Raw genomic sequence first — 18571 nt, 5'->3', positions numbered from 1 at the left:
TTTTGTGGTGGAGTCTCATTCTGTTGCCCAGGCTGGAGTGCAATCATGTGATCTCAGCTCATTGCAACCTCTGTCTCCTGGGCTCAAGCAATTCTCCTGCCTCAGCCTCCCAAGTAGCTGAGGTTACAGGCGCCTGCCACCACACCCAGCTGATTTTTGTATTTTTAGTAGATGGTTTTTTGCCATGTTGGCTAAGCTGGTCTTGAGCTCCTGACCTCAGGTGATCCGCCTGCCTCAGCCTCCCAAAGTGCTGGGATTACAGGTATGAGTCACTACACCCAGCCAAGGTTTATTATGAGGCCATAGTAATTAAGATAATGTAACAGTGCTTGTCATTACATGTCTAGTGTCCAGTGACAGACATATAGACCAATAGAAGACAGTTGAAAGCTCAGAAAAAGAAGCAGGCACATCTGTAGAACTTGATATATGAAAGCACCAGTGATGAAGGGGAAAACAGTGGAAAATTAATTTCTACATAAAAATTATGAAGATAATGTATAAAAATTAATTCCAGGTTGATTAAAGTACTAAACTGTAAAAAACAAAATGTTAAAACTTTTAGAAAAAAATTAAGAAGTATGTCTTATAGTAGAGGTGAATGTCTTAAATAAGATTTTTAAAAAGCACAAATATAGATAAAATTGATTAAAATATAAGTTAAAATTCTGCTCAAACAAGACATTACAAGCAAAATTAAAAGGCAAGCCACAACAAAGACTTTGGGGACCCCTTTGCAGATCTCTGGGAATCCTTGTCTCTGTCCAGCTCCCTTCTCTCTGGTGTTTTGTCCTGTAAATTCTGGCTGCCTGGGCTTCCCTGAACTCTCAATTCTGACCCCTCGATTTGTCTGCTGGGCTCTTTCTGGGTTCTCTCTCCTGTACTGGAACTTGGGGAACTCACCCAGTCAATAAGCCAGGCAATCCTAGAGAGCTATTTATTTTACTTCCCTCCTTCAGGGATCACTGTTCTGCACTACCTTTACCCACTGTTTTACATAATTTGTTGGTTTTCTAGTTATTAAAGTAGGAGAGTAAATCTGGTCCCTATCATTCCACCATGGTCAGAAGTGGAAATGGTCCTAATATAATTTTCATAAAGCTTGCAAACATATAAAACAATGCTATATATCAGAGATGTAGACCAATGGAGCCGAACAGAGGCCTCAGAAGTAACATCACACATCTACAACCATCTGATCTTTGATACACCTGACAAAAACAAGCAATTGGGAAAGGATTCCCTATTTAATAAATGGTGTTGCAAAAACTGGCTACCCATAAGCAGAAAGCTGAAACTGGACCCCTTCCTTACACCTTATGCAAAAATTAACTCCAGATGGATTAAAGATTTAAACATAAGACCTAACACAATAAAAACCCTAGAAGAAAACCTAGGCAATTAGGCAAGGGCTTCATGACTAAAACACCAAAAGCAATGGCAACAAAAGCCAAAATAGACAAATGGGATCTAATTAATCTTAAAAGCTTCTGCATGGCAAAAGAAACTGTCGTTAGAGTGAACCAGCAACCAACAGAATGGGAAAAAATTTTTGCAATCTACCCATCTGACAAAGGGCTAATATCCAGAATCTACAAAGAACTTAAACAAATTTACAAGAAACAAACAAACAAACCCATCAGAAAATGGGCGAAGGCTGTAAACAGACACTTCTCAAAAGAAGACATTTATGCAGCCAACAAACATGAAAAAAAACTCATCATCACTGGTCACTAGAGAAATGCAAATCAAAACCACATTGAGATACCATCTCATGCAAGTTAGAATGGCAATCCTTAAAAAATCTGGAGACAACAGATGCTGGAGAGGATGTGGAGAAATAGGAAGGTTTTTACACTGTTGGTGCAAGTGTGAATTAGTTCAACCATTGTGGAAGACAGTGTGGAGATTCCTCAAGGATCTAGAAATAGAAATACCTTTTGACCGAGCAATCCCATTAATGGGTATATACCCAAAGGGTTATAAATCATTCTATTATGTTCATTGCGGCACTGTTTACAATAGCAAAGACTTGGAACCAACCCAAATGCCCATCAATAATAGACTGGATAAAGAAAATGTGGCACATATACACTATGGAATACTATGCAGCCATAAAAAGGATGAATTCACGCCCTTTGCAGGGACATGGATGAAGCTGCAAACCATCATTTCCCTCAGTTTCCCCTGGCTCTTGAAGGACCCTGAGTCACAGATTCTACTCTATGCAATTCATTTTCATCCTCCTCTTCACACCAGTTTGTGTCTGCCTACAAAACACCACCTAATAGCTGCTTCTTCTAGGAAGTCCTCCTTGATTATTGATTAAATAATCATATACTATTGTTTTGCCACATGGGCAAGGCATCTGGAAATGGGAGAAACAGCCGCAGACCTCTGGTGGAGAGAAAGAAGAGCTGAGATAGCACCACAGTGACAGGTAATCTGTGCTAGAAGAGGTAAACATGGGGGTTTGGGGAGCACTGGGGGACAGCCCAGAATCTAGATTTGAGGGTGATGTCAAGGAAACATCCCTGGGCTATGTGAGATCTGCAATGAATTGTGAAGGATGATCTGTCAGTTGCCAAGCAGAGGAGGTGGTGAAGGAAGAAGAGGCTCTAGGCTGAAGGTGGAGAGGCAGGAGAGATCATGGTTCTTTGAAGGCTCCATGTGGCCAGGTAGTGGCTGAGGATCAAGTGGTGGAGGCATTGCTGCTCAAGGGAAGGCAGGATTCTATTGGCCCCTGAGAGGCTCCTTTGGCCAGGGTTGGGACGTACTGGGAGGAGCGAGCCCAGACTAAGGCAGCCCTCCAGGTAGCCAGGAGAGTCATCTTGGAGAGGTGGTGGGAGCCTGACCCAGGGCAAGGGACAGGGGAGAGGTGGATAGGACATCGGGAAGAGAAGGTCAGCAGAACTGAGCGATCAATTGGAGGTAGTAAGTTAGGGAGAGAAGGGAGGCCTGGTGACTCCTGGGTATTGATTAGGCAACAGAGTGGATGGCAGTGCCACTGATCAAAATGGGGACATGCAGGAAGGCAGTTCCATCGTCGTGTTGGGTTCAAGGTACCTGCCAGACCCCTTGAGGAGATGTTCACTGGGCAATGGATATCTAGGTCTAGAGCTCAGGAGGGTCCTCTGGATCAGAAAGCTGAATTTGGGAGAGATCAGCACCCAGAAGATAGGTGCAACTGCAGAAGATGACATCCTTAGGGAGAGAATAAAAGCAAGAAAAAGAGAGGGCACACAGGAACCCTCGGGAACGCCGACATACAAAGTGGAGATGATGGAGAAGATCCAGACAGAGAAGGACAATCACTGTGTGAGAAAGGCTCCAGGAAGACAGGCCAACTCTGCAGAGGAGGCAAGCCATGTCATCGAACAACATTTGCAGAAGTTACAGCGGAGGCCATCGGTGGCCTCTGCAAACACAGCTCCAGAGGAATGAAGGGGGCAGAGGCCAGGCCACCGAGGGGTGTAGCGTGGACGGAGGTGCAAGGAACTGGTGAATAAAGGAGAAAAAGAGCCAGGCCACACATTTCCGTGAGAACTGGCGATGACAAGAGTTGGCCACTCGCTCCCCAAGCTGAGTGGTGAGGGGAAGGATGGAGGTCTGGCCACAGCTAGAGCAGCGGTAGCCTCAAGGGACAGTGGTGTGTTGGAGGAAGGGAGACGTGGGCATAGCTCCCTGCTGGAGAAAGGGCGGCAGGGAAGGCACAGAAGGACCTGCCACTTGGCGCTCTGTCTTGAGGAGGAACAGAGTTCAGAAGGCTTTGAAGGGATAGAGATAAACCTTCCTGGAAACTGAAGGGCACTCAGGAAGGGTTTGGATATGGATGTGTGAATGGGAGTGGGAGGGATAAGGAGAGGCAAGATATGAGGCATTCCTGCGTGCAGACCTCCGCCTCCTCTGTGGAGTAGGAGGTCAGAGCAGCTGATGACAGCATTGGGGGAGGGGAGGCACGATGGGCACCTTGCAGAGCACTCTGAAACATGGACAGAGCCACTGTGGGGAGAGAGCTGACCGTGGGCACGCAGGTGACACACTGCTGTGGGTGGAATCTCCGCTGGTTGCTGTAGACAGTGATGTTGCTGTGGTCACCACTCTGTGGCTGAAGGACCTTTCAGCGCCCAGGTGCAGGGGTGGTGTGGGTGGATGTCTGGCCTGCTCCAGGGCTGCAGTGGTGCTGGCTGGGTGTGGCAGAAGAACAAGGATGAAGATATTATATTTGCAAGTGAGTGGTGTGTTGAGAGGATTCACCTTGGGGGCTGAAAGCAAAGCCAGGAAAGGGCTGATGAAGTGAGAGAAATCGGAGGGGCCGGGGGCTGGGAGTCTTTATGAGGCAGACAGCAGGTGGAATTCAGGCACGAGGGTGGGAAGGTTGGAAGGATGGCAGCGCAGGACCAGAGGATGACTGACTGGAGGCTGAGCTCGGTGATGCCAAGAGGCAATTTTTGTGGAATGAAACACAAACAGACACAATTATTCAAAATAAACAATGACATTCATCTCCAGTTCAACTAAGCCTATAATTTGATACCTGGCTGCAGGGTAGGGTAACCGCAGGCAGGGATTCAACTCTATTGACCCTGTGACCTAGTTGACATCGGGTCATACTGACAGCTAATTAGTTGTGCTGCCTAATTAGAGCAAGTTTGTCATCTCGGCACTGTATACAATAGCAAGGCTTGGAACCAACCCAAATGTCCATCAGTGATAGATTGGATAAAGAATATGTGGCACATATACATCATGGAATACTATGTAGCTGTAAAAAGGATGAGTTCACGTCCTTTGCAGGGACATGGATGAAGCTGGAAACTGTCATCCATTCTTAGCAAACTGACACAAGAATAGAAAACCAAACACCACATGTTCTCACTCATAAGTGGATGTTGTACAATGAGAACACATGGACACAGGGAGGGGAACATCACACACCAGGGGATAGGGGAGGGATAGGTTGGGGTGGGGGGATAGGGAAGGGGTAATATTAGGAGAAATACTTAATATAGATGATTGGGGGAATCAATGCAGCAAACCACCATGGCATGTGTATACCTATGTAATAAACCTGCATGCGCTGCACATGTACCCCAGAACTTAAGGTATAATTTAAAAAATTGCTGTATATCTTTATATCTACATAGATATACATAATTTATTAAAAATATGAAGTAATAGCTAAAAACACCAAATTTGGGAGAGTATTTACTTGGAGGGAGAGATAGGAGAGAACTACCCTGAAATCAAACTAAAAGTAAGAGTGGCAGGATTTTAGAATTCTTTGAAAAATCAGTAGTAGGCACATGGCTGTCCTTGATGCTATTTTATGTACTTTTTGTATGCACGAAATATTTTATAATAAAAGTGTAAAAGTATTAAAAAGAAGTCTAAAGAATATTAGTTAAAGGAGCATCCTAGAAAAATCGAGACGTAAAATAGAGTAATTCTTTCTGCAAGCTGCCTAAGTAAGAAGGCACTGTGTACAGGGGACAAAAAAGTAACCACAGAGACATAGCATCTCCTTCCCTCACCTCGGGGTCTCTGGAAGGCCTGTGATTTCCCTGCTGGGGCTTTCCTATGGGTATTTCCTACTCTTGGACAGACTTTTCTTTGATGAAACCCTTCAAACCCCAGCTTCCACAAACACCACCAGTATCGCTATGATGCTGTGTGGTCATCTGTCTGTCCACCTGTGGGTCACTACCCCCTCATTCTTGAAGGTTTGAGCTCTTAGGTCACTGTCCCTCTCTCTGTCATCCGCAGAGATGATCTTCTTTGACCCTGGCCTCTTTCCTTGCACTTCTTTCCTCCAATGACTGTCTCTTGCTTGGATATTGCAGTGCCCTCCTGACTGGTCCCCCTTCTCTGGCATCATTCCCTACCTCATCAATTCTTAACAGTAGCCCACCAGAGACATCCTTTTAAAACACTAGGTCATGTCCCTTCTCTTCTCCAAGTCCCCAAGTGACTCCCGCTCAGCGGAAAAGCCAAGCTACCCTCATTGCCTTCAAAGCACTACATTATTTGGCTCCTGGTACCTCCTCTCCTGCTGCCTTGCTGCTCATCACTCTGGGTTCCTGGATGCTCCTGGAACCTGCTAGGCATGCTCCTGCCTAATTTGTACCTACTGTTCCCTCTGCCTAGACCTTTTCACTCTAGATATCTCTATGGCTTGTTTCTTCTCTCACCTCCTGATATGGTTTGGCTGTGTCCTCACCCAAATCTTATCTTGAATTGTAGTACCCATAATCCCCAAGTGTTGTAGGAGGGAACAGGTGGGAGGTAATTTAACCATGGGGGTGGTTACCTTCATGCTGTTCTCCTGATAGTGAGTGAGTTCTCATGAGATTTGACGGTTTTATAAGGGGCTTTCCCCTGTTTTGCTTGGCACTCTTCTCCTTCCTGCCGTCATGTGAAGAAGGACATGTTTTCTTCCCCTTCCACCCTGATTGTAAGCTTCCTGAGGCCTCCCAAGCCATGCCGAACTGTGAGTCAATTAAACCTTTTTTTAATTTTTAAAATAAATTACCCAGTCTCAGGTATGTCTTTATTAGGAGTGTGAGAATGAACTAATTTACCTCCTTTAGGTCTTTGCTCCCCAATTGTCACATTTGTCATGAGGTCTTCCTCGACTACTTTATTTAAAACTGCTCTCCCCATACACAATGCTTTCTATCTCTTTTTCAGCTTATTTTTTTTCTCTAGTATGTACCACCCTCTAATATGCTATGTAATTAATTTCTTTATTTTGTTTGTAGCCTGTCTCCCTTCACTGGAATGTAATCTCCATTAGGACAGAGGTTTTCATATGTTTTATTGCTTTAATACAAGTGCCTGGAACAGTGCCTCGCACAGAGAAGATTGTTGGGGGAAATAGCAATGGAGGAAGGGTTTACAGTGAGCCCACATAAGCTGGTTAGAAGTAATGTATTAAAGAAATCAGGAACAATAAGCTGTGGAAGGCAGCAGGAGGCCTCTGGGGAGGAAGGCCTCTCTATGCCAGCATGTTCCCATGTACAGTGACCCAAGCTCTGACATTTTAAAAATGATGCTCAAGGAGGTAATACTCCTTTGAATGGCTGGAATGTAGCCAGACATGTACGCTCCTTGTTAAGTCTTTTCCCACCAGCTGCAGATAGAGAATTACCTGCTTTTAGCTCTTAGAAAACTCACATAAACTGCCACTGCTATTAATCTTATGTTTGATGTACAGCTTTCCTTTCACCGGTTCACCCCACCATCTGTACTATAGATCAAAGTGATTGTATATAATAAATATTGCAGAAAACCAGAGCTCAGGGCCTTTGCAGCCTCCATTTTGCAATGGCCCCCTGGCCCCACTTTATGCACTCTTAACCCGTCTTTGTCTCATTGCTTGGTCAACACTGAACTCAGGGTACCCGTGGGTTGTGTATGAGGCTGGCACCCTATAAAGATGCAATTAAATACTTGCAGAAAGCCTAGGGCTTGCAAGAGGCTGTTCCATTGTTCCCCTCCCCTTTTCAACCATCTGTAGCTGCCTCCCTTGAAGCATCTTCCAGTTCCCATGGCCACTGCCCACACATGATTTCTGCCAGCATCTAAGCTGTTCTTGTGTTCTGGGGTGCTGGAACAATAGCTCACTTCCATGCTGGACTCCAGGTTGGGGTCATCAATAAGCGTTTCTTTCCATAGCACAGGAGTATGTCATCTCCTGAATCTTCCTTTTTCCTGGCTGTATAGCTGAAATGCATTCCAGAGAGTGAAATACGATTAGTAATTACATTGGTTAAGCAGGCTAAATATCTTTAACAAGCAGATCCAAACTAATTATGGCTGAAACATAACAGAAGCTCACTTAGACCTCTAGTCTAAGTAGGTGTTCATGTCTGCAGATGGCTCTCCTCCATATGGTGACTCAGGGATCCAGTTTGATAGCAGCTTTGCCATCTTTAGCATGTGACTTCCACATTTGTCCAGCTATCGTCATTCAGGTTGGCACATAACTGCAAAGGAGGCTGAGGAGAATGGATTTTGGTGGACAAGTAGTTGCCTCCACATGGTAATAATATTTATCATCTTCATCATTATGGTCTTAGTAGGAGGCATATATCTCAGTTGATAAACTCATGTATGCAAGAAATGTAACTTTGTTTTTTCTAAAATCTAACTTCTGTTTTCAGTCTCAGCCTGTTAAAGATGGCAGAATTTTAATTTTAGTCACTTTAAACATCCCTGTTCCCCTCTTTTCCTGGGGAGGGAGTTTAAGAGTAGGGTAGGGAGAAGTGCATAGTTCCTGATGTCATCTGCTTACACCAGTACCCATAGAGATGGCCATCATCTGGAGTAGGCTTTGAGCATCAGGATGCTGAAGAAGCATCCCTAGATCCCAGCTGCATGGCTCTTCCAGGCCTGGAGGGGCTCTCTATGACTTCTCTATCTGTCTTGTGAATACAGGAATCATTAGGTTGCTCTCATGCCATGACAACAACTCTTCAAGGCTCTGTGAGGCTCCATTTGGCAAGGCATCCCATGCAACTGTTCTTACCTGGGCTATTGCTTTTCTTGGAGCTCAGCCCAGCTCTTGGATCCCACAACTCCATCTGGGGATTCTATTGCCTTCCCGGGGCTCAAATTTGGAGCAGGGAACAAGGTTGCTCTCTTTGGGACTCATCGGCATTTTTGTAACCTGGCCTTTTTCTTTCTCTCTTTCATCTCTCCAGGATGGAGATTTTTTTCCTAGTATGACGAGGAGGGTAATTCTTGCTCTGGCTCACTTCTTATCTAGGCTGTGAATTCTTTCTCTTTCTCTAAGGGCCTGGGTTTTGGAAACTTAAAACTGAAAGGAGAGACCCCTTCCCTCTGCATTTGGCTGTCACATTCTCTTCACTGAGTAGAGAATAACCTGGTGGCTAGTGAGACGAAGGACCGAGGGGCATCGCATGGGGGAGGAAATGGCTTTTATTATCAACGGTCTCCCATCAAAAATGGGAGAATTGTGAAACATTTAAAAACCACAATTTCACCATTTGATAACACTAATGACAACAACAACGATGATGTAATTTACATCTATTGAGCATTTAGTGCATGCCAGATCCTCTCCTAAGTGCTCTCTACATACAGCATCTTTATTAATTGTCACAACAAATCTATATGTATTTAATATTAGTCTTATTTTCTATCAGAGCAGTCCAAGTTCAGCAAGGTAAAGGGACTTACGTGTGTCAGGGTCTCACAGTTTGCAAACAATGGATCTGGGCCTCAGAGACTAGCCTGCACCTAAAGTCTAGGCTCAACCACTGTAGCTCCTGGCCTCTTGGCAATATCCCTGGAGCCTCAGGACACCAAATGGGGAATCATTCTATTCTTTCATACTCCTTATCAGGCAGGAGTGGGGCTGGCCTTCCTGATTCCCTGCCCAACAGAGGTGGGTTGTCCCTAGGGTGCTCTCACTGCCAGCCTCTTCCTCAGAACCTGGTTGCCCTCTCTGTTTCTGCTATGGCTTATCTCATCTTCCTGCAGGTTTCCAACCTCTCTTTCTCTTTCCTGGTTGGACTTTACAAATAAAATAAAAATTTAGCTAAGAGCTCATACCACAAAAAGGGAAGAAGTGGTAAGTACAGGCAGCAAACAGGGCCCAAGAGTTAACATCCTGCTGCCACTGGGTACATGGGTTTTGCAAAGGGGGTGGGTCGAGGCTCCTGGGTCTGTGTTCTTGGGCCCTCCAGGTGGCCCCTCCTGACCATCTGGCTCATGCTGAGGCTGGACCTCCCAGGCTGTCCCCCAGATAGGCAAAGCCTTTTCCAGGTAGAATGTCTGTGACTTCAGAAAGACTTCAAACAATCTCTATTATCAGAGGACTATTCCTTTGGATTAAGAAGCTCCAAATACCAGATAGGCTCACTCTAAAAATTCAGGTATCAGACATTTTCACCTTAGTATAGCTAGGCTGAATCATCTGGCTTGGAGCAAGGCTCCCAGGGGTCAGTCGTGTTGGTGGGCAGCGGGAAGGGAGGGGAACTTTGGAACATGATACAGGTGGGTTGGTGCAGGGGGCTGTGGGAGGGTACACAGCTGTGTGTCTCTGCAGGTGAAGACTCCATCAACACCTTGGGCCTGATCCTTGGCGTGGGGCTGTCACTGCTGCTCGTGTCCATCCTCGGCTACAGCCTAGCCAAGTGGTACCAGCGTGGGTACTGCTGGGAGGGTGAGTGTGCACTGGGCCCTGTTGCCCCAGCTCTTCCTCTCTCATAGCAGTTGGCAATGCCTGGAAGGGCTGCAAACTCCTCAGCATAGTGGGATGCAAAAGTATTTCCTGTGGTGGTTGCAGTGGTTGAAGACTTGAGTGGGTGGCTGAGCAGTTGAGGTGGTGAGGTGAGGCAATGGTGCCTTTATCGAGGGAATGGGGGCTCCTCTCACCCCAGCAAGTAGCCAGCTTCCTCCTCTCTCAGAGCCCATAGGAGGCCATGCCAGGGGTCTCTGTGGGCTAGATAAGAGAGCAATGGGCTAGACAGGCCATGCTCCAAGTGATCTCAGTCTGGCTCCTTGTGTATCTCTGCCCCTGACTATGGGTCTTGGGACTCTCTCCTAAGCTTGTGGAGGTGTCAGCTTCACTGGGAGTCTCCTGGAATTTGCTGTGATGTTCTCAACTCGGAGACATGGCTGCACTTTTCATAGGACTCTGGGAAAGCTGCAAGGGTGTGCTGGAATGCCAAGGGACAGAGACTATTTCACAGATCTGCAGTTAACTTTAACAGAGTCCATGGATGTTTGTTGAGCACCTACTCTGTGCCAATACACTTTTGCCTAATATGATTTTCTTTAAAATTCCACGTGAGAAATATGTTATTAGGGACATGAGGCTGAAGTCGTGGGGTTAGAATGAGGTAGAGTCTGAATTCAAGCCCAGGTCTGGTTCTATTGGGGTCCAGCCTAGGACTGCCTTCATCCTAGGGTAATCAAGACCCTAGCGCTGAAGCAGGCTGGGATGCTCCCACACCATCCTGAGGCTCAGCCCAGCCACCCTCCTCCTCCAGACAGGGGAGGGGGCACCAGACATTCTTGGAAGGGTGATGGACTGCTTTCCCTGGAAGTGTTAACCCTCTCTTTTTGAATTGTCTTCTTAGGGCCTAATTTTGTCTTCAACTTATATCAAATCAGGTGAGTAAATCCAGGGAAGATCTGGGTGAGGTGGGCATTGGGGGTAGAAAAAGAATCAAAGATAGAATAAGAACTGACTGCTTCCTTTTCCTGTCTTCTGTTCATGACCCTAAGAAAATAAAAGAGGGCACGAGAATCAATTTAGAAAAGTCTCATGAATAAAAACTTGAATGTAGGACTATGTGAAACCCTGATGACAATGATCTTTTTAATATTCACCCTTAGGCAGGGACTATTCATCCATCCATCCATCCATCCATCCATCCATCCATCCATCCATCTCTCCCCCAAGCAGGCAGAGCCAGCCTTCCTTCCTCCCTCCCTCCCTTCCTCCCTCCCTTCCTGCCTTTTCCTTCCATCCTGCCTTTTCCTCCCTCCCTCCCTCCTTTCCTCCCTTCCTTTTTTCCATCTATCCATCCATTCATTCATCTGTCAATCGTCCATCATTGATCATTCCTTCGTTTCTTTCATCCATCCATGCATCCATCCATCTTTCCTTTTTTCCACCTTCCATCATTTATTCAGAAAGATTCTATCATAACCACCACTACTGTGGTATGTTTCTAAGAGTACAAAGATGACTGGGCATAGCCTCTGTCTTCAAGCATTTCATGTCTATGCTGGAGACAGGTCTGATTACAAATAATGTAATGTCAGGCACAAGAAGGTATCAAAAAGAGACACATATGAGAAAGTCAGGGATTTAGGGAGTGCGAGCTGGAAGTTCTCTTGGCGTTGGTCATCTCATCTACTTGCCATAGGCAGGGCTGCATCTTCTTTGTCCCTGAGAGATGATTATGGTAGGTGGCCCACTTCCTTTTCTGGAAGACAAGTCAGTGAGTTGGTGCCCTGGAGTCAAAGGAGATGGGGTCCAAGGGAGAGGCTAGGTTGTCAGCTCCAGTAGCCTGATTGGATCATCTTTCTCAGGAACCCGAAGGATCTGGAGATAGGTCCACCCTTCACCATCAGTGGTCACATCAGCAGCCCAGATGGTGGCTACATGAAGTTCTCCAACAGGCTAGTCTGATGCAGGGGCAGCAGCTTATGGAGCCCTGGAGAGGTGAGTTTGAGGTAGGGGAGCTCCCGTGTCAGCCTGATGTCCAAGTAAGGTCCTAAGAGGGTCCAGGCACCCAAGCCTTGCACCAAGGACCACTCGGAACTCAAAGAGATTATCTGGACCATTCCCTGTCTTCTGGTGTTCATCTCAGGCTTGCGGTCATGTTTTCCCCCACCCGCTTCCGGCACTGGGCCGGCCCTGTTTTCTCCTGGTCCACCCAATCCATGCTCGGCCTTTCCTTCCTGGGAAGATTCTGTTCGTATTCAAAGTGGAAGCTTCCAGAGCACAGCTTTTTAAATCTCAATTCTTGCTCTAAGATGAAGTTTCCAGATGACCAGTCTCTCCGAGAAGCATCACTCTAGCACTTCAGTTCTGAGCTTTCTGAGCCCAGGAGCCGCCCCTGCTTCATGGCCCACTAACCCTTTGGCCACACTTCCCCTTGCCTGCCTTCCAGCTCCTCCCTTCCTCACATCTCAGTTGCTTTTTCCCATCCAAACCTTTTCTCCCTGCAGCAGTTCCTGCCCCTTCCAGGCTCCCCTGGGCTGCCCTCATCCCCTTGGATCTTCAAGACCTGGCCTGGCCCCTCCCTGTGGAGGATGAGGGGGTCTCCTCTGGATACACACCAGTCTGCGGCAGGGGAGTCCTGGAGAGTCAGGCATCTAGGGATGGAGTCTGGCTGGGCAGCAGTGGCTTTCCCACAGAACTAAAATAGGCGGCCATTCCTCAGGAGGGAGCTGGGCTCTGGGAAGCTCCTGTAGGAGGGGTCGCAGAAGTCCTGGAGAACCAGCCCTGCCCAGTGCAGTCCAGGGTGGGCGAGGCCTCCAGACACCAGCGGGGAGCTTCTTTATGGGGTGTCTCCAGTTACCTCCCGTTGTAGGGTAGACCAGGGCCGGAAAGCTAGTCATAGATTTAATAGGTAAAGTTACGTGGAAACAGGTGATTCCAGACATGGTTTTAACCTTCCCACCTGAGGCCAGCTTCCCTGAAGCCGAGCTGGGCCTTGACTCTGCCCTGCCCCACTGTCTACTTGGTTCGGGCACTTTAAACCCTCCCCCTGCCCCGTCCCCCATCTGGGCCTGTCTCTCACTGCTGAAAGCCTCAGTGCCTCCCAAACATGGCCAGCTCCCAGTTCTGACGTGCAGTGCTGAGAACAGTCTAGAAACATGTTCTTGTTGCCTCAGCTCCTGGGACGGGGTGGGCACAGAGGAGTGGGTGAGCGCTATCTCACAGTGTTCTGCATTTCTTATGCAAAGGCTGCCCTGTGGCAAAAGTGGGCCGGAAATGGTGGGAGTAGGAAGAGGAACCCAGGCGAGGCTGAACAAACCAGATAACATACCAGGGAAACCAGGAATCCACTGCAGTTTGGTGGACAGCAGGGCAGTTCACCTCAAGAGTCATCACTCCTTCCTCTGCTGGACTGGAGGCAAAGCGTGCACAGGGATATCAGCTCAGAAGGTGGTTAGTGCAGAGTTGTTCAATCCAGAGAGGCAGAGTCCTCAGGGCTGCTGTGGATGGAGTAGGGCAAGAGAAGGGGCCCAGTCACTGCTGAAACCCACAGTTAGAACAGCCAGCAGCCAGCCCCTCTGCTAGCAGTCCAGCAACAGATGCAGGAGGGGGAGGAGGGAAGCTGTGTGATTCTTCTTCCTAGCCTCCCTTTCCTGAAGCCTCGTTTCTTTCTTATTTTGGGTTCTTGCAGATTGTAGAAGAAGGAAGGCGAGGAGCCTTACCAGCCCTTACCCTATTTTCTGCCAGGGTCTGGGGGCCATTGTCTCAGCATAGCCAGGCTTTGACTTAATTTCCAAGTCTCTGGATTTGGAGGTCTTCAACCGAGTCTTCTGCCCCTGAGTAAGTGGGAATGGGGAAGGCCCCTTCATGGTTGTGGGACCCCCTCCCTTCTTTGAAGGTCTCTTGGAGTAGCAGGGAGGGGAGATGGGTTGACTTTGGCTTCCTTCCATGGATTTCATTTCTGAGGACTGGGGCCCCTTTCCTAGCCCCTGGAGTATTGGGCCCCAGTAAAACTTTCTTTCTTTTTCTGTTCTTTCCTTTTTGTTTTTCTTTTTTTGAGATGGAGTCTCACCCTGTTGCCCAGGCTGGAATGCAGTGGCGAGATCTCGGCTCACTGCAACCTCCACCTCCCAAGTTCAAGGGATCCTCCTCCCTCAGCCTCCCAAGTAGCTGGGATTACACGCCTCCATGCCTGGCTAACTTTTACAGTTTTAGTAGAGATGGGGTTTCACCATGTTGGCCAGGCTGGTTCCGAACTCCTAACCTTAAGTGATCCACCCACCTCGGCTTCCTAAAGTGCTGGGATTATGGGTGTGAGTTGCTGCACCTGGCTCGGCCCCAATAAAACTCTCAACTGTACCCTGATCAGCAGGGATCCCGGGTCTGCAGTCCGTGCCCAGCCACCCTAGGCCCCTGGAAGTGCTCGGAACTCAGCAGCCTTGGAGAAACTTGAAAGGGAGGATGGTTCCTAGGACCCAGGTGGCTTTGGTCCCAGGTCTGTGGCTTCAGGTGAGGAGACAGGGACAGCTGCCTGGGGCTGGGAGCACGGAGGGTATTTCCCATCCCTGGGAGCAGAACTGATACCGGGCAACTTCCTCTTTTAGGGCCCTCTGACGCACCCTCTGTCCCCTCAGCCTCCCCCTCTTTTCCTTACTTCCGCAGGCCACTGGCGAGCACAGCTTTCTTCACCCGTGGGGCCCGGGCCCCACCCCTGGACTCTGTGTGTTTCTGTTGATGGTTCTGAAGTGCAGATTCCGGCTTGTTTAGAAATGATTCGGAGCAGATGCCTGGAAATCCAGCCACAGGTTTTGTTGGGCCGGGCACTGGCTGGGCATCCAGACCATGGCTGTGCCAGGGCCTCTCCCAGAACCTCCCCACTGCCTTTTTATGGTTCTTCTTTCCACTGGCCCTAAGAGCCCAGAGGCAGTCACGAGGGCCGGGAGCCCAAGGGCCCCATCCTCAGCTCTGGGCTTCCCACTGACCCTCTCCTCTTTTTTCCTTTTATCTTTTTATACCTTCGTTGACCTCCAAATCACCAAATTCTGCTTATTCTTAATACCAGCTCAAATTTCCCTTCTTCAGGGAGCCTCTGTAAGACTCATGGATGTTGCTCTCTGCTGATTTTAAATACAGATAATCTCAGGCTCCCATAACTTTATTATTGATTATTTCTTTGCATTTATTTATTCATGCTGCTTCCATTATATGCCAGGAACTATGCTACGCATTGTGGGGGCATCCAGTCTCCCGGAAATTAACCTTGCTTTCTCCTATTTGAGGGGAATTTCTTGTAGGCGGAATCAGGTTTTAAACCTCTTCTGAGTTCTCCACGGTACTTTGCATGGCTCTGGCCATAGCCAGGAACTTCTCAGGAAATTGTGTTGAAATCAATCTCTCTTCAGAACATGTTGGGCATTGCTTCATCCCTGGTGCAATCCTAGGTGCTCTGAAAACCAAAAGTTTTGATCTCTTTGCATCCTTGACTACATTCAACCCTGTGCTCATGATCACTTATATTTCTGAGACAGAGCACACAGATGGTGGTTTTTCTATATTAAAGTATAACCTAAGGAATGATCTAAGCCACAATGAGGCTGGCAGGTGAAGAGGGAGCTTTTCTCTCCTGTAGTTTCTTCTTCAAGTCTTAATGGTCTTGTCCCATGCCAGTGGCATTGGAGGGGGCCTGGTGCCAGGAGTCAGGAGGGCCACAGTCTATAGGGCCCCACTCTCTGCACCAGGGGTCTGAGAAACCCAAAGCAGGAGCAGATGGGAGGATCATTATTATATTTTTTAAAACTGCTTAGTGATCAAAAACCATCTAGAAGCCGTGATATTTAAACAGATCTGGTACAAAACAGGAAGCTAGTGGCCTGGCCAATTCTCACACTTGGAGACCAGAAGTGAAAATGCTCTGCCTGCCCAGAGTAGCAGCAGGCCAGCAAAACAACAGGTGGGGGCGGGCGTGGTGGCTCATGCCTATAATCCTAGTGCTTTGGGAGGTTGAGGTGGGCAGATCACTTGAGGTCAGGAGTTCAAGACTAGCCTGGCCAACATGGTGAAACCCCTGCCTCTGCTAAAAATACGAAAATTAGCCAAGTGTGGTGGCTCCTGCCTGCAGTCCCAGCTACTCGGGAGGCTGAGGCAAGGGAATTACTTGAACCCAGGAGGCAGAGGTTGCAGTGAGCCAAGATCGCACCACTACACTCCAGCCTGGGTGACAGAGTGAGACTCAAAAAAACAAAAAAAAAAAACCAGATTGGGCTGTGCTGGAGGTGGGTTTTTCCCTGCAGAGCTATGGGTCTGGTCAACTCCTCCCCAGTCAGGAGGATGAGGTTTCTCACGATAAGCAGGGAACCACTGTGGGAGTGATGGTGGGCCGTATAAGAAGTCACATCTATTCTAGTCCCAGTTCCTCCCCTTGTAGCTGGTGAGTGCAAGCTCTCTGAGTCCCTGGTGCTGTGTTTGTATAAGGCTGCCATTGGTCCTGAGGACCCTGAGGTCCCTTCCAGCTGAGAGGCTATTTCAGAGCTCAGGTAACTCTGAATAATCCTTTGTCAGCACTTCTAGCCTCAGTCCTAGCTGGCAGCTACCCTGACATCCTTGGTCCCCAAGAACATACTTCTCCCTCCAGGTGGTTTCTAGACAGTTCCACAGTGCTGGGGGTGGAGGAAGTAGAAGAGGATGCGGGTGGAGACATCCATGTGGTGTGTGTGTGCGTGCGTGTGTACTGCACAGCTGAGGCAAGAAGGAGAAGGATCATGTCAGATTGCCTGTTGTATTTCCAGAGGGCCTGCTCATGACAGAAGCTCAATAAACGTTTTGCCCGAACAGCGAATGCATGTTGAATGTTTTCATGGTCCTTTGCCTTGTCTCCTGACCACATTTGCTTGCCTTGGTGTTCCTGTTTGGTCTGTAGCCCTGAGTTCCTACAACACCCAAGAGTTGTAGGGTGAAAACAGCAGGGAAGGGAATCAGCAGGGTATAATATGACTCAGATAAGAAGATGAGAAACCTGAAGATAAAGTTTAAAATCATAGTTACGTACAGCCTGCTTTTCTTTAGACTCAGTCCAGTGTCTCCCAAGTATCTGTTCAGCCAGAAGCTCCCATCACCACTGTCGCCTTCTCATGTTTGGACACTATGCTTCTTCAAGTTCCTTCCCACAAATGGAGGAAATTCATTCATTCACGCATTCATTTATTCATCAAAATGAGCATCCATTGCCATGTGTTAGGCATTGGCTAAGTACAAAGGACACAGAAAGAAATCAGAGTGGTTTCTGCTCTCCAGGAGCCCACAGTCAGTGCTGCATGTAGCACTCTTGGGAATAGCAGTGTGTCCAGGGCACTAATGAGAGAAGTCAGCTTCAGGAGTCCTCTGTCCATTTGACAGATGAGACGACTGAGGCCCAGAACTGACATGACAAGTTCCCTATGTCCAGAGAACAGATAGTAGCTGAGCATTCTTTCTATTCCCCGGGGCTGTTGCCTCTTTCTGTTTGCCCTTGGAGCATTTCCAGACCAACAAGCTTGCTATGGCCACCCATCCGGCCATTCACGTATTATAGCATACCACGTGCAGGGTCATTCACATATTATAGCATACCATGTGCGGGGTGTCCCTGGAGCTGTCCGTGCTGCAGAAGCAGTTGGAAGAAGAGTCAGTGAATAGAGACTGCTCATTCAAAAGGTTGATTGTGAAGGATGGGCGAGAAGGTGGTGCTGGCCAGGAAGTTTTCAGAACCCTTGGCTTGTCTTCCCCACGGAAGCCTCCAGAATGCACCAGCTGGGCCAGATGCCCACTCTCCACATGCCTTCAATCCCTTGCCCAACCACATGACAGCCCAGACAGTTGATGTCCCCCATCCTCCCAGCCTGACAAGTCTCGTCTGCAGTGCCCACTGCCTGCCATCTGCTTACTGCCTGGCTCCTCCACTTTTGGAGGAGCCCATGCAGCCCGTGCGCCACATCAGGAGGACCGCGGTATGGAGATTAGACTGAGGGAGCAGGAATGGATGCAGAGGAGGACAGAGCCTCATGGTGGTCCAGGGAAGAGGTGACAATGAATTTGACCAGATGACAGTGGGGGGTGGTGACAAATGACTAGATTCACTATCTGGAAGGTAGAGGTGATAGGACCTGCTGAGGAGTCTGATGGGGCAGAAAGGGCTGACTCCTGGGTTTTTGACCTGAACTAGGAGAACCGTGGTGCCATTTATCAATCAGGTGGGGAAGACTGGGAGAGGAAGACGTGTGGAGGGAGTCATGAGCTCTGTTGTAGACACTATAATTTTGAGATGCATGGTAGACACCCATATGGAGCTGCTGATGAGGCAGCTGGATAGAGTTCGGGAGAGAAACCCTG

At 48.1% G+C, this 18571-nt stretch overlaps 1 protein-coding gene across 1 annotated transcript in view; it reads left to right on the top strand.

The window, feature by feature from the left end:
* The window catches only part of SMIM35 (small integral membrane protein 35), an 81195-nt gene extending 62939 nt beyond the window's left edge, over positions 1-18256 (top strand). Inside the window, exons 2-5 of the mRNA XM_037736689.1 lie at positions 10076-10192; positions 11112-11145; positions 12073-12205; positions 17270-18256. Of these exons, the coding sequence (XP_037592617.1) occupies positions 10076-10192; positions 11112-11145; positions 12073-12172 (251 nt within the window). The 3' untranslated portion in view covers positions 12173-12205; positions 17270-18256. The remainder of the gene's footprint in view (positions 1-10075; positions 10193-11111; positions 11146-12072; positions 12206-17269) is intronic.
* Positions 18257-18571: the final 315 nt, after the last annotated feature.

The sequence above is a fragment of the Cebus imitator genome, unplaced genomic scaffold, assembly GCF_001604975.1.
Source record: "Cebus imitator isolate Cc_AM_T3 unplaced genomic scaffold, Cebus_imitator-1.0 Scaffold28, whole genome shotgun sequence".
NCBI classification, from domain to species: Eukaryota; Metazoa; Chordata; class Mammalia; order Primates; family Cebidae; genus Cebus; species Cebus imitator.
This window is presented reverse-complemented; position numbering and strand designations above follow the sequence as displayed.